Here is a 23921-nt window from a genome sequence, read left to right as displayed (position 1 = left end):
CCTAACCCAGAGCTGAAACCAGGGCATTTCCTCAGAGGAGCATCTCCAAGCTGAAGCCCCCAGGCCAGCTCCAGAGCTGCTGAGGTGAAAACTCAGTAAGACAGTGACAAGGGCTCAGGCAGAGGTGGTGTCTGGAGAGCTCTGTGTTGTCTTGGGGAGGAGGACCTTCATGGGTGGGTTTGGGAGGATTTAAACTTCTGAAAAAGCAAACCGGAACTCTGCTTCCTCTCCCACACCCACCCTCAGCGCTGAGACTTCAAGATATGCCAGGAGGAGGTGCCTTCCACCTCACCTCCAGTTGATGAGCCCATGAGACTAAAATAATGAATCCTCCAGCTGCCTCTTTGAACAAACTGTGAGCCTCCTAATTGGTCTACAGCAGCCCCAAAATGTTGGCCTGAGGCCTCTCACTTTTCCTGCCATCCTTCATGTCCTCCCTGGGCCCCCTTGACTCTCATTTTTCTTTCACCCTTTCCTCCCTGGCAGCCCCAAGTGACCCAATGCAAAGACGGCACTGTGAGGTCTCATCTGCTGACTGCTTAAAAGGGACCTTTCTCCTGTGGGAAGGAAGGAGCTTGTGACACGTCCACTACCCTGAATTCATGTCAGGATGGAGGGGCCTGTGCTGTACTTTGCCAGGGAAAATGTCGTTCAAGGCTTTTTGTTATTATTTTAGTTTGAGAGAGTGCAAAAGCTCTGAATGGTTTTCCACAGCTGGGGGTCATTCTGTGTGGTCGGAACACACCCTCCCTGGGAGGCCCCCGCTGAGATACAGGCCTGCACACCTGCATCTGGGGCAGTTAGGCTGCTCCTGAGACAGGGCTCCCTTTCACAGCCAGAGCATGCTGTTCCTCAGCCAGCTAAAAGAGGGGAAGGTGCTGACAAAACCTGGAGCCCTCCCTTCCAACTTCCTGGAATAGAAAAGGAAGCGCAGGAAATTTTACTTCTGAGAGCACTTTGATTCCTGGATTATGGTTCCCCTCTTCTCTGGACTTGCTGTCATGAAGTGGCTCCAGGAAGATGGGTTCTTGTCCCTTTATGAGCCTTTTCATCCAACACATAGACTGTAGGACACATCACACAGTCATCTTCCTTCAGACAGAATTATGGGTCTGGGCCTGACAGGGACCGGGGACTCGGAACTGGCTGGCTGGTGGTGTCTGGGTAGCCTGTAGGCATGCAATCTTCTCTTCCCTGCCAGACAGAGGCAGCTGCTCCCCAGCCCAACCAGAGATGCCAGTGAAGGGGGTCGTGGTGAGATGTCATGCATCACAGCCCCTAGCAGACGCCCTATAATGGAGCACTACTTTTCAGGCACAGGAACCAGTTTTCAGAAATCCCTGGAGCCAGCCAGGACCTAGCTCTGGCTTGTTGGCTTGATGCTTCCCAGCTGAGAAGACCCAGCCGCACCCTCTACCCAGCCCTGCCAAGGGACTGGCTCCTCTCTGTGCCCCAAATTAAGGGAGCCTGACACCCCCAATAGTGAGTAAGCTGACTTTTCTGTGGAGGAGTAAATAATTCATCTTTTTGGATGCTGTTTGCCACCATGAGAGATGTCATGTACATAATGATATCCTTAGAAGGACATCTATAAAATGGGCCACTTATTCCTTGGATGCTCAGGCCAGTTGTCCTTCAGGCTGGCTCCAGACCAGCTCAGTATTGTAGGTTCGAGACTTTGAAGTTGTTTGATTTGTGCTGCTGATGGAGCCTAAAGATCATTGTTGAGTGTCAAATGTGAAGAACATGCATAGACCACCCCAAAGGGTGGGTTATAGCATCTGGGAGCAGCATGTAGTGAATCATTCGAGATATTCTCTGTACTTTCCATATGTTGTCTCATTTCATCCTCACAGTGGCCCTTTGAGCAAGGTATCACTACCCTCAGTTTCTGGAAGGAACTTGGTCTTGGGTAGAGGAACTTGCAAGGGATTCATGCCCTAGTCATCTACATCCAGAGCCCTTCTCTGACCCCCTGAGCTAGACTCTCTTCCCCAAGTCACCTTGACCAGCACAGCTGCATCTTGTGTCCTCAACATTTGGCTGAATCAACTGGGCAAAAGCAGATCTATCCCCTCCTTTCAGTAATCCAGCAGAAATGCCTGCATGTGTGTGTGTGTGTGTGTGTGTATGTGTGTGCGCACGCGCGTTGTGGGACACTCAGTGAGCATCACCCACAAATAAGACACCATAGAAGAGAACCCTGTCCTTCCCTTCTAGCCATGTTCCTCTAACTCCAGTGGGGCACCGAGGGCTCAAGTCAGGTAGCCCTCCTTGGTGAATATGTCCCATGGCATCTGGTTAAGATCACCCAGGAGGGAGGGGTTTGCAAGCCGTCTGTCACATTACCATAATGTGAATAGCATCTTTTTACTTTTGCCCACAGTTCTCCTGTGTTTAGGTCCTTAAAAGATTAAGCTTCCTCGGGGGGAAAAAAATAATAATAAGCTTTCATTTTTTTTTCTTCATTAAAGGAATCTGTTTCCTTTATGGGGACTTGTCATTTAGTCCGTTAATCTAAGTAATATTTTATTACTACTTAAAGGCTTCCAAGCCTTATTGACAAAACGACTTGGGAGTGTTATCTCTATCATCGTTTCTGCTGATCAATCAAGTCAGGTGGATTCCCCACCACATGCGTTCTAGGCCACAGTTCCAGGTACTTGAATGGTGTATGTTAAGTAAGGTCTTCACCATCTAGGACCACCATGTGTCCATGCTCTACCTGCACAATCACCAGGGAACTTGCTCCAAACTCAAGCTCCCTTGACAACCTTCCAACTCTATTCAGTGAGGTTCTGGAGTGTGGGAAGGGGCCTAGGAAGCTACATTTGATAGTCTCCTTGGCTGATTTAATATAGTGTGAATTTGAGAGGCCCTGCATTTGGGGACTCATGACACTGGACTGTGGTGAGTGCAAAGACTTTATATAAAAGGACACATGATGTAGATACAAACTGTGGGGCCAAAGGCCAAACATCCATACACACTAATTTTACTAGGAAAGACTTGAGAGGGCATCATATCTACCTATTTTCCTAAACTATGACCAAGGTTTAGGTGTCCTGGGACTTTCTGTAGGGCATAGAGCTGCTTAACTAGAGATTTCTCAGCAAAGCTCTAAAACGCAGAACATCTATTCCATTCTCTGAAGCCCTACAGATCACTCCAGGGTCACCACACACCATCAAGCAGATTGATTTTTGGAGTGGTTTAGAATTTCCATTGATTATGAAAATGCAGGGAGCCTGCAAAAGCCGGAGTATTCAACAATCAATTTTGCAATTCATTCTTGGTTAATGAGTAGGGTTCAGAGACAAGTCCACACTTCAGAAGGGGAAGGTGGTGCCACCTGCCAGAAATGCAGCCAAAAATGAGGGTTGTCAACAGCTTAATGCATGGACCTTACCAGGTGCCTCCAATGCCAAATAACTTGAATCTTCAGCACAGGTGGCTCCCAAATTAAACGGTTGTTTGGACCAGGGTGAAAACAGGTGAAGAAAAGGCAACCACAGAGACACTGATGTTTTCTCTTATTAATTGCATGTTTTTCCCTCTAATGTCAGGCTGCGTCACCCATTTAAAAGTCCTGTTTGTTTCTGCAGGCATTCACAGAGACGCAGAAAAAAAGATTGTTGTCATGGAAACAGCAGGTGCAGAAGCTCTTTCGGTCTTTCCCTCGGAAAACCCTCCTAGACATATCAGGATATCGACAGCAAAGAAAGTATGTTGGGATTTCACTCTTTGTGATACACGGTGGTTCCCCGGGGTCCCACGGGCTGCCTCTGTTCCTGGGGCAGGAATATGGCGGGGCGTCACTCCTTCCCTGTGGGGACTTCCAGAGTTCCAAATCGCATTCGTTAAACAGGTGGGGCTGGGAAAAGGCTGTTAGGGAGAGCATTCCCAGAAGAAGAGCTGAATGTGAGCTTTTGTAACTCAATTTACATTGTTAGAATGATATTAGTCTAGACAAGCCTGGGAAGGGAGAGTGGGTACGACTTAATGAATGCCAGCAAAACGCAGGTGCTTGATCCACAAAGGGGGTCTAAGAGTACAAAAATGGGCTCTTCCAGCAGTACCTTAAGTGGTATGCAATTTTTTTTATCTCCCTTCTAGCTGCAGACAAGCTAATTATAGTTGGTGGCAGGGTGAAGAGCCCAAGTGCTAGTCTATTTTGGTCTGAGCTGCAGTCTAATAGTGGAGCAGTACCATTCTTGATTTTTTTTTTTTTCATAATACTTCAGCTTCTTGGATGCAGTTAAAAATAAGCCTGGTTGTGCTTTAGAACCTGTTCCCTTAATATGACTTTAAGTTGAGGAATCCAAAATTGCATATTAAAAGTGAATTGGAATGAAAACTTACAGGAGAAATTAATGGGAGTGGGGAGTGAGTTAATGCTTGAACAATGGTAGGGGCCTCTTTGGGAATTAGGGAAGTGATAATACAAACATCCTGAAAAGAATCAACATTCTATTTACATTCAAAAACATGAACAGATAATGTCTTCCCTTGCAACTAACAGGTTCTGTTAGGTGCACAGGCATCTCATTTCTCAGTGTATATATAGAAGCTCTGTGTTGTTAAAATGCGGGACATTTATTTGCATAAGTGTGCCTTCAAACATCACTGTTTTGTATTATTTAAGGGAGGTAAGGCCAGCTGTAGTTTACAAAAGTCTTCATGAACTATTTATTTTAAAATGAAAGTGTTATCACATTCCCGCATATAGCACTGTTATTTATTAAACAAACATTTATTTAGCACGTACTATGTGCCAAGTGGTATCCAAGCACTTAAAAATATCAATACATTTCATCCCTGCAACAACCCTATGAGATAGAGCTGCTATTATTAGCCCCAATTTACATATGCATTGGTAGGCAGGGGCACTCAGGATTTGGACCAAGCAGGACAGCGCCAGCCCTGGATTAGTGCTCTTCACCACTGCTGAGCCAGGCAACTCTCATGGTCTAAGGCCGATATGCAGAAAGGAACACTATTGCCAGCTTCCTGGCCCTAAGCCATCTGGGGTTGCCAAGCCCTGCTGGGTTGGGCTAGACCACCTCTGTGCTCTTGAGGATTCCCAGTGACCCAGATGAAACGCAAGGCCTGCTCCTCATCCTCCCTTTTTCTAAGGGCAGCATCTTCTCCCAAGTAAGGGAAAGGAGGCTCCAGACCCTGCCTGCAATTCTAGGCCCCAAGGAAGCAAGATCCAAGAAGACAACTTTCAGAGGTTGAAGTGAAAGATAGGCTCTTTGTTCCTTCCCCCAAAGTCTCATCCTCTGCCTCTGCCAGCCCTGCTCGTCCTTGATCCACATCCTTGATTCTCGGGACAGAGCAGGGGCATTAACCTTAACCATCCAGAGTATTAACTAGCTATTGCTTGGGTTGGAATAATGCAAAGCTTGCCAGATTGGAGTCCTGATGGTCCTCTTTTTCTTGATTTGATGAAAGAATGAATTCAATCATCAATTGTAGATGGATGTCGCTAAAACCCTGGAAAAATATTTGTTCTCCTAAGTATTTCCTCTGGGATCTTTTTATACTATTAATTTGCTTTGAAGACCTGTTTCTCCAATAATGTGAGGGTAACTGCAGCCCAGCCCCTGCTTGAATTATCACAAATCCCAAATTAATTGCCTCTTATTAATGTTATTTTATCAAAGACTTTTCATGCATTTCAAGGTAATGAAATCAGATTTAGAAAGACAGAGAAAGAGGGGCACAGATGCACAGAGGAGGAGAATAAGAAAGGAAAACTTAGTTTTGTCACTTTGTTCTCTCCCCAGAAAGCATGATTATTTCATTAAGCCTAGAGATCTTCAGTAGCCTAAGCGTTCAGTTGCCAGCAGCGGCAACCCTGGCCTTGTCATAACCTACTAAGGACACTGTAGCAGGGTCTGAAGAATGACAGCTTAGTCGAATTCTCCCCCATCATCACATCCTACTCCCAGAATGTTCTGGGCTCAGCTCTCCTCTCCCTAACAGCTGAGACCTAATTCTAGGAGTCCCGAGGTCCCTCATTTCTTTGGTGGCTGTCCCTAACAGCATCCTCTGCTGTTATATTGCTCAAGAACAGCCTTACCTTCCTGGAAACACACATCATTTTAGCAACACTCATTGACTGCTGTGTTTTGCATATGAAATAACTTTCTAAAATCCAACAAAAAAGGAAAGTGAGAAAAAGCTATGCACACTAAATAAGGAAAAATATCATAGCAGAATACTGAATCATCTACCAGGTGTCCAAAATTCTGACTCCAGAAACCAAAGGACTGATTTTCACAAAAACAAACACATGAAAAACCCACTTGATCCTTATTTCCACCTGTCACTTACCTCAGAGTGTGAAATTAGTTCCACCTCTCCTGGCCCTAATTTCTTCTTTCAGATAAAAAATTCTGAGCTTATGTTTTTAAAAGATGGGGAGGGGAGAGATCAAGAACCCCCAAGCATCGCCGTCCTCCACATTTAGATGAACTTCTGACCAGAATCTAGAATACTTCCCTTGGCCACAAAAGCCTAGAGGTGGAAACACACAAGTCTGGAATTCTCTTCCCTGCCCCATCTATCCCTAGAAAATTTTGGAATTCTAGAGCGAAGAGAAACATTTTCTGAGATCTGTTGTGCTGCAGGCTCAGAAGACCCTTCCCCCTACACACACACACACACACACACACACACACACACACACAGCTCTCTTGCTCAGGAAATGACTCTTTGGTGGCCCCCCCTCCTCCACCATCTAACCTACGTCAAGCCTGTCTGTGGAGTCCCCTCACAGGCTTGGTACAAACTCCCCAGTGTAGCTGGACATGCGAGTCTACTCCATCTAGTGGCCTTTGGAGATAATGCATCTCTGCTGAACCATAGAGAACGACTTAGGCTGACTCTCTTGGAAAGAATGTGCTGGTTCTTGAAACCCTGCTGGCTGCTGTGTAACCTCCCAGAACCTGAGGCATGGTGGCAAAAATGAGTTCTTCAGCGCTGAGCTCACCCGGCCCAGCCGGAGCAGCCTCCTACATGGACTAAGGAGAAGCCTGGAGCCTCTCGGTTGCAAGGCCCACACCACAAGGAGGGCTTATGGCACATGGGTGTCCTATATCCAGGGCACTTAGACACATTGTCATCTTATATCCCTACTCTCAACCTAGGAGTTCTTCCCCTTCTGTCATTGGGACAAGCATGATGGCAGAGACTCATTCCTTCAACTAGTATTTCCTATGGCAGAAGCTGATACGGTCACTTCTCAATCACAAGGATTGAGAAACACAGGCACTTTTTTCTCATAGAACTTACAACTCAGCAGGGCTCACAGGCCTCCCTTGAACTTCAAGTCTGCTGCAGAGAGAGAAAGATGGAAAATGGACCATAGTATGATGGAAGGAGTTTTGGTGCTGGTTATGCCACTTTCTTGCACTGTGGCCTTTTGAAAGGCATTGTGCCCTTGTCCACAGCACCAGACATTGGAGGAGACCTGCTTGGAAGGAGGCAGGACAGTGCCTAGTTCAGCCATCCCGGCTCATATTCCAGCACTGCCCCCTGCTGGTTCTGTGGCCCTCACAAAATGAAGCTCCATACCTCTGGCTGTAAAGGGATAGTGACCTACTTTATAAGGTTGCGGTGAGGCTTGTAGAGCGATGTATGAGTGCCAGGACAGGTCATGTGCTATCACCCTAGACCCTCACCAGCACAGAGCTCCCCCACAGACCTCTTACCTATCAAAATGTGAGCAGCCCCCTGGTAGCCTGGGATTGGGAAGGCTGAAGAATGATTGACAGTCTCCTGGTTCTTTTTCCTTGTTCTAGTCGCGGCTTTGGGCAGTCCAACTCCCTCCCGACGGCTGGCTCTGTGGGCGGCGGAATGGGCAGACGGAACCCACGCCAGTACCAGATCCCCTCTCGGAATGTCCCTTCTGCCCGCCTAGGCCTCTTGGGCACAAGTGGATTCGTCGGCTCCAACCAGCGCCACACCGCAGCCAACCCTACCATCATGAAACAAGGAAGACAGGTTTGCCTGCCCCGGGGAGTAGGGAGGTGGGCCAGGCTCAGAGCAGGAGACTTCAGGACTTCCCTCCAGATGATCCAGGGTGGGGAGAGAGGTCCAGGAGCTAAGCTGAGGGATGATTAAGCCCATGCCTCCCAGGCAACCAGCACTATTCAGGTTATTTCTCTGGGAGACAGAGCAACCCCATGGCCGAGCTAAAGATGCCCTGTACACTGTAGCCTCAGGAACCCTGCAGATGAGGGCCTTTAGAGAGATGTGCCCCAACTAATTCTTCTTTACCTTGATCCTTGGCCCACTCCAACAGATCTGTCACTTCTCAGGTCCAGGTTCCAGAGGACCCTGAACATTTAAGGAGCTTTCTCTACCTTTTTATGTGTGACAAACAGCTCCTTTGTCATGGCCCCAGTTGTGATGGAGATTTCACAGATTAACTCTGAGAGAGGCTGTTAGCAAGAGAGTGGACACATTCCCAGATGGTGAAGGCCAGGTTGCTCAGAGGTCCTTGCTGTGTGATCTAGAACTCACCTGTCCCGTGGCCCTGCCCTTACTTTCTGCCTGTGACCCCAGTCCTGTGAGGCTCTACAGGTTGGCACTGAGATTGGAGAGAGACAAGCAGGTCTGAGGCTCTAAGTTCTCATGTGAAACTAAGGGGTAAGCGATTGGCTTAAAAATAGGAAAACCACTCTAGGAGAGATGGGTGGATTCCCTCTCAAAGAGAATCAGTCCAGGGTCTGAGAAATCCCCGCTTTGTGACCATTGTCCCCACCCCCCTGATCAAGGGGATATCACTACCCAAATACACAAAGCTGAGTTGGGCCAGTGCATTGCCAGCTGAGAGGTTCTTTTTTTTCTCCCACTCACTGTGGAGTAAATTGTAAGTAACTCAAAAGGAAAAAATCAAAGGAAAGCCTGAAATAGTTTGTACTCTTTGTTGCAAACATTTATAGAACTCCCCCAGTTCCTAGGAAAGTGGCAGGAAAAAGCAACACATGGAGTGAAAAAAAAAAAAAAAAAAAAGTTTTGGAGATAGTGAGGGAGAGAGGTGGCCAGATTAAGCAGAAGCTTAGAGCCAGGCCTGGGAATGAGCAAGTGGGGAAATACAATGAATGGAACTTACACCCTCTCCCTGTGAATGTGCAGGTGGCAAGGCTGCCTGCCAGCTCTCCTCCAGAACTTAGGAGAGTTCTCCTGGGACATTTGCCTCCTGAATTCTGCCTGGGGCTCTGCTACCCCTCTCTTCCCCAGAGTGTCTAGACTAACAGGCCCCCGCTTTGCCTTTCTCTCTAGAACCTCTGGTTCGCCAACCCCGGTGGCAGCAACAGCATGCCCAGCCGCACCCACAGCTCCGTCCAAAGGACCCGCTCGCTGCCTGTCCACACTTCTCCACAGAACATGCTGATGTTCCAGCAGCCAGGTAGGGCCGGGCCCTTGATCTCTCACTTCCTTCCCCCCTTGACACAGGACGGGGGCCGGGATGCCAGAATAGATGCCCCACGCACTCAGCTGGAAAGGGCTTAGCCTCGACTGTCACCACGCATTCTGAGCTTGTGGAAGTCTTTCCTTTTTTAAACTGTGCCTTACCAGCAGGAATAGCGGCTGCTTGGCCGGGAGCCAGCACGTGGAGCCCCAGAGTCACTTGCAATCTGACAGGGATATTTTTGATACTATTCATATTTCTAGATTGATTAAGCCAGAGATATCACTGGAGGGGTTCTGTGTGTGTGTGTGTGTGTGTGTGTGTGTGTAAAGTGAGAGTGAAACAGAAAACTCCATCGTATTGAACTGGTTCAGGATTGCCTTGAGAAGTATTTTTCCATTAACTTGGTTAAAGAACATGACTTGGTCCATTTCAGGCTGGTTCAACTGAATCATCACGCCTCCTGAAACAAGGTAGCCAGAATGATACAAATCCAAGAGTTCCTTGAACCCTTTCTCCTTGTAAGCTGTCACCTCTTAGACTCTGAGACAAGCAATCCATAAACCTATCTAGATGTCCCCCACCCCAGCATACCTGTAGGAAAACGCCACCCTAGGCAGTAGAAGCGCTTTTGCATGGCAGGTCCCATGAGGTTCCAAGGAAGGGAAGTGTCTGAGGCCCCACGTGGGCAAGGAAGCTTCTTGGAAATGGAGCGGAGCCTCAGGGGACAGAGGGTGAAGAGTAGAAAGAGAGCAGGCAGAATAGCAGGCAGGAGCGGTCCAGGAGCAAGACTGCACAGGTACAGTGTCACTGCGGGCCCAGAAGCCCTGGCTAGGCTGAAGGATCTGGCTAGAGTAGCAGCAAGCAGACGGAGACAGCTGTAGATTATAGTCCTGATGGAGGGGTGAGGACAACTTTGAATATAAGCTGAAAAGCACAGAATCTGGCCCCTCTCAATAGGGAATTCATGGGAGATTTTTTTAAATTGTTTATTCTAATTTTTTATATATGACGGCAGAATGCAATTCAATTCATATTACACATATAGAGCACAATTTTCATAACTCTGGTTATACACAAAGTATATTCACACCATTTGGGTCTTCATACATGTACTTAGGGTAATGATGTCCATCTCATGCCACCGTCTTTCCTTCTCCCATGCCCCCTTCCATCCCCTCCCTCCATTCTAAAGTTCCTCCATTCCTCCCATGCTCCCCACCAATCCCCAATATGAGTCAGCTTCCTCATATCAGAGAAAACATTCAGCCTTTGGTTTTTGGGGATTGGCTTACTTCACTTAGTATAATATTCTCCAACTCCATCCATGTACCTGCAAATGCCATGATTTTTCTCTTTTAATACTGAGTAATATTTAATGCTGAGTGTACATATACCACACTTTCCCTATCCATTCATCTACTGAAGGGCATCTGGATTGGTTCCACAATTTAGATATTATGCTGCTATAAACATTGATGTGGCTGCATTACTGTAGTGTGCTATTTAAAGTCCTTTGGCTACAAACTGAGGAGAGGGATAGCTGGGTCAGATGTTATTTCCATTCAGATTCCAAGGAATCTCCATACTGCTTTCCAGAACGGCGGCACCAATTTGCAGTCCCACCAGAAATGTATGAATGTGCCTTTTCCCCCATATCCTCGCCAACATTTATTGTCGTTTGTATTCTTAATAGCTGCCATTCTGACTGGAGTGAGATGAAATCTTGGAGTATTTTTTTTCTTTATTTCTCTAATTGTTAGAGATGGGAGATTTTTGAGTTCTGGTTCAGACAGGAATGTATAAATGGGGAAGCAGGCTAGAGGTGAGCTGGTTGGGAGGATGTTGGAGAGATCCACCCCAGAAAAAGGCATGTCAGGAAAGGAAGCAACAACCACATTGCTATAAAAATTGCTCCTTGACTTCTAAAACTCATTTGCTCACTCCTGCTTAAAACTCCTCCCCACCCTCCCCTTCTTTATTTTTCTATTACAACACTTGTAGGCATTTTAGGAGGGTTGTGAACGCCTTCCCTCTGGGTCATTTAGGCCAATGCTGTGTTCTCATGCAGAATTTTGTATAATTCATTCTCAGTAACATTGAATCTGGGCCAGGTGGGTGGCACATGCCATAATCCTAGCTCCTCAGGAGGCCGAGGCAGGAAGATCACAAGGTCAAAGCCAGTCTGTACAACTTAGCAAGACCCAAAACTCAACATAAAATTTTAAAAAGAGGCTGGGCATGTAGCTCATGGTACCAGTGCTTGCCTCGCAGACACAAGGCCAGGGTTCAATTCCCAAGCACCACAAAAAAAAGAAGAAGAAGAAGGAGAAGGAGAAGAAGAGAGGGGGAGGAGGAGGAGGAGGAGGAGGAGGAGGAGAAGGAGGAGGAGGAGAAGAATCTGGACGAATTTAAAGATATCCTGGACATGAGCAGATCTTTAATTTTGAATGAACACCTTACCCTGCCTCAATCCCAGTGGTCAACCTAGCTGTCCTTCAGCCTCATGGAGTCCTAGCAGAGATGACTGATCTTCAATCCTTAATGCTCTATGGCCTTCTCAATTTTTTCTTCACCTGTCCTTTCCTTCCTGCCTCATTTTGCCTAGTCTCCAATCCCCCCTCCTCTTTATTCTTGCTGTACTTTCCCCATCTTAATTGGGAAGACCAGGCCCAAACAGTCTACTTCCTGAGAGGAGTCCCATCCCTGAGCACTTTGGGTCTGTTGATATGGTTTCTGGGCTGGACCTTTGTTTCTCCTGCACTGTTTAAGAGCAATGCCATGTTCAGGGAGAACCATGAATTTATGATCATTTCACCCAAAGTCTCTTGTTCTCATAGTTAAATAATCAAATAATACAGGACTTATGAGGAAAGTATCCCTTCCCCTACCTGTCCCATAGTCCCATAGTCCCATATTCCAGAGGCAATCATATAGACCAGTTTGTCTTCAGTTTTCCTTCAAAGTAGTAATCTGAAAGTCTCTAAATAAATTTGCTTTGCATACTGGACTTAGAACTTTGGAGCCCTTGAGATTTCTTTAAAAAAAAAAAAATTATCCCTTTCTCAAGCATTATAAGCCCACATCCAGCCAGGCCTTAATGAACTACAGCATTTCTAATAATGGCCAAAACATGGGAACAAAGTTACTGCAAATTTCAAATAAACTGGTGAGCACTCCACGGAGCCACTCCAAGTTCTGCCCGACATACTCAGCACCATGCTAGGTGGCAGCTTCTGGGATATGGCCATGAAGGATGAGGCAGGACATGGCCAGGACCCAGAATCCCTCACTGAAGGGAAAAGAGGCTGCAGAAAGTCTGTGCCAATAGCAGTGCTCCTCAGCCTTTGCTCCAAATACATCCTGTGCCCTTGCCAATCAAACCAGTGTTGTCAAGACAGCTTTTCCTGTATCCTGAGCAGGAGCCTCCACAGATACTAACCACTAGGCCAGGCCCAAACAAGGCTCATCATAGAGAGATGGGCCCTTCCACACAAAGCAGCTTGACCCAGTTAACTATAGAAACTTCTGGGAGCTTGTGGCTAGGTGCTAGGACCAGAAACTACAAGTGTCATATCAGAGGCTGGGGATGTAGCTCAGTGCTTTCCTAGCATGCATGAGGCCCTGGGTTTGATCCCCAGCATTGTGAAGGAAAAAAAAAAAAAGAAAGAAATGCCTTATCAGGACAATGGAAATCAGGAAAACAAGAATGTAGCTCTTATTGTTACACTAACAGAAGTAACAGTGAACACAAAATGAAATAAAGACACATAACAACCCAAAATTCAATACTGGAAAAACTGTTTTAGGAGGTAGTGTTTTCCTCCTGGCCCTGAGATGTCTTCAAGGCATCTATTTTAAACCACTTGGGCAATCATGTAGCATACAGTGCATTCTAAGGAAGACTGGATTCTGTACACTTAAAAGTAATTCCACTAGTGTGGAAGATTTAAAATATCTCCAAAGAAGAACACAGAAGACTGGGGACTAGAACCGGCCCCCAGCTGTGTTTCAAGGATCGGTTGCCCTGCTTGGATTTGTGTTGTAAGGCACTTCTTTCTTTCCTGGCTCCACATTATCCAAGGGTCCCTTGGAGATCATCTCAGCTGACTTTTTGCTTTCTGCCCTCCTGGAAAGGCTTCAGGTGTTTCCCAGGACTGACCTCGAGAGCTATCAGGGTTACTGCCTCTCACTGTCCTCTGGGATGAGTAAGAAACACCAAGCTGGACCTCCCCGAGTGAGGAGGACAAGATCTGAGACACTCACCAAAGGGGATGCAAGCTTGACAAAAGGGTGACTTCCAGAGAATGCCACGTTCCTCGCAAAGGCCGGGTACTTTCCCGTCTGGAAAATTTGTTTGGAGGCTGATCCTTTATTTTAGAAGCAGCTCTGGTCCTGCTGACCCAGACTCAGTTGCCCTCAGTCAAAGAGGATGTTGGAGTGACTCTAGCACAGTGCTCGAGACCATGGAGGCAGGCTCCTTGACCCAGGGGGACTGATGAGAAAAGTACAGAGAGACCCAGAGAAGGCTTCAAAGGAAAACTATCAGAAGGGAAGATTGGTCCGCCTCACAGGGCTGTATCCTGGAAATCTCATCCTTTCCTCTCACAGAACCACATGCAAAAAAAAAAAAAAAAAAGTAGTGTTCTAAAGATTTTTCCCCAAAACAACCAGCCTATTGCTTATTCTAAAGTTCTAGATAAATTGGCTTCTTACACTCAGCCTCAGTGCCTTGAAGAGAACAATGCAGAATTGCATGGTAGGTGCCATGGACATAACACTCAGCCCAAGGGCCAGTGTCTGCCAAGGACAAGCCACATATGCTCTTCAAATGGATTCCACAGCAGCACCTCTTGGAGAGAGGGAGCTACTCCCTTCCAGCCTCCTCTTGACCCTGGGCCTTGAAACCAGGGGACTTCTGAAAAGGGACAATTAAGTTTCCATGACCTTGACCCTAAGAATCCTCACTAAATCCTAGAATGCTCTAATGGTGAGGAAAAGAATACCTAATATGGGTTGAATGTCCCTTATCCAAAAGTACTTGGGACCAGAGTGTTTCAGATCTCAAAGTTTTTTTGATTTTAGAATATTTGCACAGACTTTATCAATTAAACATTTCATCTGAAAAATCTAAAATCTGAAGTGCTCCAAAATCAAACTTTTGGAGCATCATGTCAGCATAGAGTTTCAGATTTCAGATTCTGAATTTTTAGATAAGGCTGCTAAGCCTATACTTAGAGATGTCACCTAAGCTAAAGAAATAGACCTATTTTGGACAACAGCAAAGACAGCTCAGTCAGGAGGCACCTTTCCCTTTTGCCTTACCAAGGACTTGCAGCTATGTCTGCCAGGGTCTGGATAACTAAGAGAAGCCCTCAGGTTTGCAGGAGCCATAGCAGAGGCAGCCTGGTGGTTAATGTGGGCCAGGAACTGCCCAAATGCCTCTCTAGGGCTTTGTGGAGGATTCTGTCCCTCAAGCCACACATCACTGAGGGTTTCTAGTATGAAATGGAAGTCATCATCTATCCAACTAGTCTTCCTTTGTCTTGAGTGTATGGCAAGAAGCCAGTGATCTGTTTTTATCAAATACACAATTAAAAAGTCACACTATTAGGAAACTCTGCAATGTGAACATATGGGCTTCTCCCAAGACTTAGGATTTTTAAGAGCCACCCTGAGAGTAGCGAGGTCACAGCTCCCTAGCGCATCAGCATGAAGAGCCGGAGGTGAGAGAGCAAGAATACCAACTCCCCACTGAAAAGAGCAGCCACGGAGGTTTGGAGATGCTGGAGCAGAGAACCCTGCATTTCTCAGCCCCCTTTTTGGAACATTCAATCCCAGGCTTGGAAAATGGCATTTTGCTGCATGTTGGCAAGAAATCCTGCAGCTGAGACGCTCCTCTCCAAATGTCGAGCATCTTTATTTATCCAAATCTCTCCACAGTGTTTGTTTAAAGGGGAGCGCTAGAGAGTAAACTAAATCTTACAATGAGCATATGGATGGCTATAATTGCTGAGGTTTGTTTTTTTTTTTCTTATTTGCTAACTAGCTATATATAAAATTGTGTTTCTATTTTATAGATTTCACACCCTGAAGACTGCTAATTTTTGCATGCATATGATTTTCACATGAATGGATGAAAATACAAAAATATTCTTCCCTCTGGGATTATCTAATTGCCCCAGCCCTGCTCTTCGCAGCAACTAGTGGGTGGGGCAAGAGATACTCCTGCCATTTTTTTCTGGCTCCCAACTTCCCTGGAAGCTCAGTTGGCCTCCATCCACTCAGGAATTGGCCCAGTTGTCTTCCAAACCCATCCATGCTGGAACTCATGGCAGACAGAACACGGTCTGCTCCCCAGGGCTTCTCATATCGATCCATTTTGCCAGCCTCCTCTCTGAGAATTTTAAATAACGGAAACGACATCTGCCTCTGAATTAGCTGGTAATGAGAAACACAAATTGCGAAAGATCTTAATATATAGTTAATCAAAGAAAACAAATACTTTGGTTTGGCCACTGGTTTGAACTTCCTATCCCACCAAACCGCCAACCTCAGTGGGATCCTTTTCTCCCTCTCTGGTCCCATGTGCCCCCTGGTGGACAAGTGAAGGAGCCGGGAAATGACCTGAAATTTGGACCCCAAGATGCTTTTTCTTTCCCACTTCAGAACTAAAGGACCAAGAAAGGGATCAGTTTCCCTGCTCACATAGGAAAGTTGTGACAATGTTGAGACCTCTTAATCACTTGGAACATACTGCATGCCAACAACCCTTCTGGGACTTTTTTGGTACTTGGGATTGAACTCAGGGGCACTCGACCACTTAGCCACATCCTCAGCCCTATTTTGTATTTTATTTAGAGACAGGGTCTAACTGAGTTGCTTAGTGCCTTGCCATTTTCTGAGGCTGGCTTTGAACTCACAATCCTCCTGCCTCAGCCTCCTCTTGAGTCGCTGGGATCCTGCTATTTCTTAATGCATGGTTTTCACCAATCAGCAGACATGTATGAATTGTGCAGAAGCCAGGGATGGGTATGATGGGGATGGAGAGAGACAGGAAAGTATTATCACTGTTGCAAGATGCCCCCAGGTAGTTAAAGACACTCAAGGACCCTGCAGGATGAGGAACAGGAAGGTTCTGACAGTGTGGGTCGCTAGCCAGAAAGAGGAGGAGGTTCTCCCACTCGGGAGAGGTAAGCTCCAAACCTGGGGAGATGGAGAGGGTCCAGATGGTAGAGAAGTGGGAGTTGATCCCTTAGTGCCTTTGGAGTATACATCTCAGCCTTTCCTGCTAAAGTGTATTGGAGGCTGAGTATGGTGACAGCCACCCATAGTCACTGTGGCAGGCAGGAGGGCATTGACTCTGGAGTCAGACATGGGTCCTGTCCTGGCTCCATGTTAGCCAACTAGTCCTGATGGATAAGAGGTTCAGCCTCTCAGAGGCCCACTTGGGAACTGGGCTTTGTTGGGCAGTTCCTTTGTTGGGCAGGAGCTGGCATCTCAGAAGCACCTGGCACTCAGAAGAGGTACTCATAAGGTTGGAAGTAAGGCTCCTACTCTGCTCCTCCTAAGAAAGCAGGGGGAAGGGCTAAGTCCTGCTCTGATGACCCAAGCATTCAACTGGGGAAGGCAGAAGGAAAATCCATAATATGTCTGAGGTTGGTGGAGGCTACAAAGAAGAAAAAGCAGGAGAAAATGGGTAGTGTGGCAGGGGAAGGTTCTCTGTCTCTTGATAAAGTCCCTTCTGAGCCCAAGCTATGAAGGCAGGGAGAGAATGAGCCATGAGGATCTGTGAACTGGGATTCCAGGCAGAGGGAACACTGTGCAAAGGCCCTGGGGTCGAAAGAGATTGGGATGGAGCAAAAGGAAGGGGAGAGTTTATGAGGACAGGGAGGGTAACTAGAGACTAGATCATGTGGGGCCTTGCAGGCCATAGCCAGAGTTTGGCTCTTACTCTGATAGGAAGCTGCTGGAGGGGTCTGAGAGGAGTGATAGACTATGACTCTGACCAGCTATTTTTAGCCACCAGTCTTCTTCCAGCTGCCTGTGTCCACAGTGGCCTCTGTGTCTAACAGCTCAGAGGTTGGTGGAACCCGAATGTAACTTGCCCTTCGTGTTGGCCATGAAGGTCCCCAAGTCCTCCCTGGGAGGCACACCAGACTCTCCTCCTGGCATGTGGCATCATGCATACTTTCTCCTTGTCCTTAATGTCCCTGTCACCAACATAACCCTTTGTCCTTGCAGAATTCCAGCTTCCTGTGACTGAACCTGACATCAACAACAGGCTGGAGTCCTTGTGCCTCAGTATGACCGAGCATGCCCTGGGAGGTGAGTGTCCTCCCTTCCTGTCCTCCTCACTATGTACCGGGATGATTGTGGCCATCTGCCATCTGCACTCTGGCAGCAGCTTTGGGGAAGGGGACAGGAGAGTTGGCAGGAAATGGGGAGAAAGCAGCCTTGACATGCTATTGGACCCTCATCTGGCCGCACCCGCCACGTGGCCTACCATGCTCTGCTCCCCTCCCTTCCTGGGAGGTGAGTCAGGGCCCTGGAAACCAAATAGACCAAAGCCAGCCCCCAGAGGCTCCTCCCCCAGGACACATTGGAACCCATCACAACAGTTGTCCCAGCCAAACTCAGGGAGGAGTCAGGCACACACGACGTGGCTTCTAGCAGGAACATCCCCCACAGCACTGGATGCTTTCCTTCTCGGCACTGGATCCCCCAGTCTGGGCCAAGCATATCCCAACGTGCTCTAAAAATAGAAGTTTTGAAACAAAGATCCCTGCTTGCTTTTATATCCCCCAGTTGCAAAGGGCTTGCATGACTCCTGGAGCTCCAAGCAATCTGAGCTGTCCTTCACCGAGTGACAGGGATGGCTTGGGTGCGCCTGCGTGTCCACAGCCGAGATGGAAGCGTAGGCTGCAGGGTGCAGGACTGGTACCATGAGGCGCTCCCCAAGGCAGCGGTGCTTCCCCATGGGTTTGGCCTGCAGCCTACCTCCTCATAGCTGTCCGGGAAGCCCTGGCACCCTCCTGGTACCAAGCAGGCACCTTTCTCTGGATCTGCATATTTGTGGATTGCTGGCAGGCCAAGGAGAGGAAATGTCCACCACCTCCTGCCACCCTCCTGAGAGTCTCTAGGTCACAGAGATGCTGAAAGGCCACCCATGGGACTTCCCCATAGCTTTGTGCAGCCTGGATATGCTTACCTCACCCCAGAGATGGGCTGTCCACACACCTAGAGGCTCCATGGTTGTCCATTAGCTGCAGTAGGCCCAAAGGCTGCTGTTAGCTACTGCTCCAGAAAGCTTTGTCCTCCAGACCAGGGGTTTAGATTTTTAGTCTCCACAAACACACTCTTATCTTGACACCAAATGTAAAACAGACAAATGTTCTGTATGGAGCAAAATGGAAGCCTGGGACTACACCCACCTGACCTTGGTACCAGGACCACTGTGACCTCGCAGGGCTTCAGACAAAACAGATGGCGAAAAGGCCCAACTCCTTCTGTGACCTCCTCTCGAGTTCTATGGAACCTATTTGCAAATCACTGCTCTCTCCATGGCTGCTTAGATCCTAGAAGTTTCAAATCCTCCAGACCCTGGGTGGTCAGGCAGGATCAGCCCATTGCTCTCCTGCCCCACATAGCTGACAGGTGAGGAGCCCAGCTCCATCTTTTAATGCCTTTGAGTTAGCAAAGAGAACTGACCTTTTCCCTAGAATTGGATGTATCTCAAATACCTGCATTTTTGGAAGTTCTTATCAAACTACTAAATACTAACATCATTGGTAGCAAGAATGCCAAATTCTTTTTTTTGTTGTTTGTTTGTTTGTTTTTTGGTACTGGGGATTGGAGCCAAGGGCACTTACCTCTGAGCTACAACCCCAGCACTTTTACTTGTTATTTTGAGATAAGGCCTTGCTGAGTTGCTTAGGACCTCTCTAAGATGCTGAAGCTGGCCTCAAACTCATGATCCTCCTACCTCAGCCTCCTGAGTCGCTAAGATTACAGGCATGTGCCACTGCACCCAGCCCCAAATGGTCTTTTCTTAAAGGGAGGTTTTCATTGAAAAGATTTCCTTTTTTAGGAAATCCTTTCCTTTCCATAATTCCATTTTTACAGAATACCTCTCTGAACTGATGAGTTTTTGCTAATGTTTTCATCTTGTTAATCTCCTAAACTTTTTTATTGCTGTGTTTTTTCCCAATAAATCTCCTCCGGTGGGAAGCCTTGTAAGCAGTTTCCTGAGCAGAGGATGCAAATTAAGTTCAGGGTGGCCTAGCCGGGCACTGGCAATGTGTCCTCCCACTATGACAGCATCCCTCCGCTGGCTGGCCCCTGCCAGGTGCCAGGGGAGATGACCTTGATGGGGACAGAATGCCAACAAATGAAGTCATTTCACTGGAAGACAAGTGACAAGGGAGAGGAAAGCAGAATAAAAGAGGTGCCCCCTACTTGTGACTCAGGAATAGAGAAGGAGGGTGTCAAGTTCCTGGGACCCCATATCCCAGAAAGGCCACTCTAACATGACGGGTCCATGGGCCTCAGGGGCCTATCCTTTCATGCTGACATCTCTGGTCTCCATGGTCTCTTCCAGGAGTTGCTGCCCTCCTGCTGCCAGTCTAAGCCACTCTTCTCTTTGGCCTTCCTTTTCCATCTTTTCTCACCCTGAGGCCCCTCCAACAGAATGGAGAGGTTGCCTCTGCCATCTTGGTCTGTGTGTCTTTGAGGCTTTCTTCAAGCTCTGTTGGGTACACTCCTGGTCAGTGGTCTGAGAAAATCAGTAAGATGAAATGCCAAGCCTGGCCACTGTCCTCCTGCAGAAGACGCTGTGGGCAGGCATGCCCACCACTACAAAAGCAAGGTTCCTCCCAGCTGAGTCTGCAGTGAATCACGCAAGGAGAAGAAGACATGGTCCACTCTTTGATTTTCTGGGGTTTACCTTGCTCTTCCTTCTTATCTTCTCCACTTACCCCACTCTTGAGACTTATCAGCCCCACACACAGTCAATATGGAGATTGTGCAAGTTACTTTCTCAAGCCACCAAGCCGTCATTTGTTGGAAAATGTCATACTAACCGTAAAACCTATGATGTTGAATGGCACCCCCTGGAGTTCTGAGTGTACTGCTTGAACAACTACAAATATTCTGGATTTACTGATTGGTGCTTTCCCTGCAGATGAGAATCATAGTCCTTGGATGATGAGTCATGGGGTTGGAATTCAATGAAAACGCAGCTTGGTGGTGGGTGCATGCAGATTTCCATGTCTCCAACTCCACACTTTTATAGCTCTGAAGGTTTGGCATTGATGAGTAGCCCATGAGCCCCAGCAAGAGTGTACACTGCACCTTTAGAGATGAGAGGGGTGACTCCACCAACCATAGAGATCTCTGCACACACCCACAGGCATGTGCACACCCTTCTTCTCCCAGGACCACTGCAGGGCCAACCCTCAAAAGGCAGGCTCAGGTTGACACCACAGAAGGTAAAAAGTTATTATTTAGAGGTTAATATCTGTAGCCACTAGGATTGGTGATTCAATGCTTTGAATACCGCCAAGGGTTTGTTCCTTCCTTTAAAATCTCTCCCAAAACTGTACAGAACGTAACAGACACACATCATACACATTACAGGCAAAACTGGGGAAATCTAAGTAAGATCAATGAATTGTCCATATGGCATTTCTATGGTACTATGGTTTTACAAATTGTCTCCATGGAGAAATCATGGCAAGGTACCATGGAGTCCTTCTAGACCATTTCTTACAACTGCATGTGAACCTATAATGACCCCAACAAAAATTTCAAAGAGGCATTTCTCCTCCACATTCTAACTGGCAGAGTTGCCAACCTGGCACCACCAACAAGAGACCGGGAAACCCCAGAGGTGGGCTCTCACTCTCCCTGGAGCACTCTGCTGCTCCTGTCTCCCACCCTCATCCTGCCTGTGACTAGAGATGCTCCATCTTGGAAGGTCAGCTTTGCTACCCTGGGACTTAGATGGGGCTCCATCGCCTGACCTTTAGACACCAGCAGTCAGGGGGGCACTTGGCAGCTCCCCCATCCTCACCAGTGGTCACTGAACGGTCTTTTCTACTTCCTGTGATGACAAATCCACGTCTCTCTCTCCTCAGTGGATAAGCTCCTAATCAGCTCCATCCAACATGGACCAATGTTGGGCCCTCTAAACCGGCTTTCCAACCACTGGTCTTGTCCTTTGGTTCAGACCATCAGTCACAGCTGCCAGAAAAGCTATTCTAAAATCAGAGCTTCTTATACTGTTGCTTAAAATTCCTCAACTGCTGTGACCAAGCTCCTGCTCATGGTACACAGACCCTGAGGGTCTGCTTCTGGGGATTTCTAGAACCCAATGTAAGCAGACGACTGAAAAGAGACTGGGCAGCCATCGCAGCCCCTGCTGTCTGTCGGTCTCATGGCTTCTCATCTCTGATGTGCATGTCCCCTGCTTTGCACCTGGGTTCTGCAGTTCTCTAAAATGCAGACAGGCAGGTCCTGGATGGCCTTGTCTTTCACAATTTTACAGGCTTTTTCAGCTCCAAATGCTCACAGCATCCTCCTCTGGTGTTTCTGCCTTTGACCAGATTCTTGAAACAGAGAGTTTGGATCAGTTTAAGTCAGATCCATCCAGCTCAGCTGTGGTGGAGGACAGAACCACAACTGCTTTGTTCTCAGTCTTCCATCAAGGACTTGGTGAGAGAGGGAGATGCTTCCAAAGAAAGGGACAGGAGCTATGCAGGTCCATTGATGCGTCTACTACAGCCCCTGCCTGGTGTTTCTGACCTATTTCCTGCCACTCAGCCCCTCATCCTTCATCCTAAACCTCTAACCCATTCCCTAGCCCCATGGCCCCATGACCCATCATTCATACCTATGTATGTGCCAAGGGCCTTTCCACATCATCCTCTCCTGCATCCTCCTTATCAGGCACGCGCTTCTACCAGCACCATCTACAAAAGTCATTTTGTTTCTCTATGAAAAGGTCCTTGACTTCCAAGGCCAACTTAAACATTGTTCCTCCACGTTCCTGCTGTCTGGGTACATAGTCCTTTATACCAATTATCACTCCTAACACCATTGTCTTTCTTCATGTCTGTGTCTTGCCTAGAATGTGAGTACCTGAGAGAGGCAGGGATTGGGTCTTTTCATCTTGGTTCCCAGGCTCAATGTGGCTCCTGGCAAAAAAACACAAAAACTGTCCCCCAGATGTTGAGTGGAATTTGCCAATGAATGATGAAGCCCTTATCTGTTCTCAGAGACTGGGAGACCCAACGCACATGGCACTGGTGCTACTGGGCCAACACATAACTGTTTCGCTCACCTATACCCTTTGCTTCTTTCCCAGACGGGGTTGACCGGACCTCCACAATCTAGAAGCTGAAGATGAGAGTGACCGCGCTGGCCGTGAAATCGACTGCTGCGGGTCCAGTGTCAGCCATCTTCATGGTTGCATAGAATCCTCCAAGATACTTTGCAGCCCATTTCCCCTGGTCCCTCGCCCATTTTGATTTTGTGAGAGCGTAGGTCATCCTTGTAAACATATCAGTAGACCTGGGATTGGTTATGTGGTCATTTGTTTCTGTCATGGGATGGTTTGGTGTGCCTGGTGAGAGGAGTCTCTAGGGAAATGGTGGGACTGGGGGTGGGGTGGGGGAGGGATGTGAATGGCTTCCTGGATGGAAGGGGTGGGGATGGCTGCTGTGAAAGAGAGATGAGAGACACAAGAGGGAGGCAGAAGCCCTCGCCTGGGGAGCCCTCTTAGAGAGCCTGGCTTCCCAGTCAGGCCACAGAAGGAGATGGTGGACCCATGCGACCAAAGCAAGATGGCGGCTCACCTGTTTCTGTTTCCCCTGATTGGGTTCCCTGACGCCCTGCTTGAAACAGCCACAGGAGAAGGTCAAATGGCAACAGGGACAAGAAGGAAGAAATTCCCTCCAGCAAAATTTCAGATAAACTTTGATTTGTGTATTGTTTACATAAGAATTTTAAAGGGTACATAATGTGTAAAGAGTTTGGGTAGAACTTCTCTTCATACTATGGTTTTTGTAAAAGGATTTATTGTTGTTATGGATTCATTTTTTTTCCTTCTATTTTTATAATAGCAGCAGGGTTGTCTTTTGAAATGGCTGCCGAGCTCTGCTTCTTGGGAAGATGGGATATAGTCACGTCAGCCTGAGTTGCTGTCTTTCACCATTAGGTGGGAGGAGCCTGTGGGTGGATTTGAAGGATGAGGATGTGGCCGGAATGTACACAGCACTAGGAAAGGACACAAGGAAGATGGCAGCATGTGATCAGTTACAGATTTGCTCACAGGTCACCCAGAGATTCTAAACACACCTTGCGGCCTCTTTCTGGGCTGGATTTGCTTCTCATCTAAAGACCTAGCTTCCTTCCCACCCTCCCCATGGGCTTCATCTTAGCACTGCTGACCTGGCTCCACAGACACCCAGGTGGGTCCCAGTTCCATGGTGGAGGG

The 23921-nt window shown here is 47.5% G+C and overlaps 1 protein-coding gene across 3 annotated transcripts in view; it reads left to right on the top strand.

Moving 5' to 3' along the window:
• Samd4a (sterile alpha motif domain containing 4A) overlaps window positions 1-23073 on the top strand; it is a 203691-nt gene extending 180618 nt beyond the window's left edge. For all 3 annotated transcript variants that reach the window (XM_027929591.2, XM_027929590.2, XM_071607290.1), the window contains 5 exons: window positions 3606-3724; window positions 7809-8010; window positions 9295-9421; window positions 17669-17752; window positions 22791-23073. In XM_027929591.2, the coding sequence (XP_027785392.2) occupies window positions 3606-3724; window positions 7809-8010; window positions 9295-9421; window positions 17669-17752; window positions 22791-22819 (561 nt within the window). In that variant the 3' untranslated portion in view covers window positions 22820-23073. The remainder of the gene's footprint in view (window positions 1-3605; window positions 3725-7808; window positions 8011-9294; window positions 9422-17668; window positions 17753-22790) is intronic.
• Window positions 23074-23921: the final 848 nt, after the last annotated feature.

Source organism: Marmota flaviventris, chromosome 2, assembly GCF_047511675.1.
Source record: "Marmota flaviventris isolate mMarFla1 chromosome 2, mMarFla1.hap1, whole genome shotgun sequence".
Lineage (NCBI taxonomy): Eukaryota > Metazoa > Chordata > Mammalia > Rodentia > Sciuridae > Marmota > Marmota flaviventris.
Note: the sequence above shows the minus strand (reverse complement) of the source record. Positions and strands in the feature narration are given on the sequence as shown.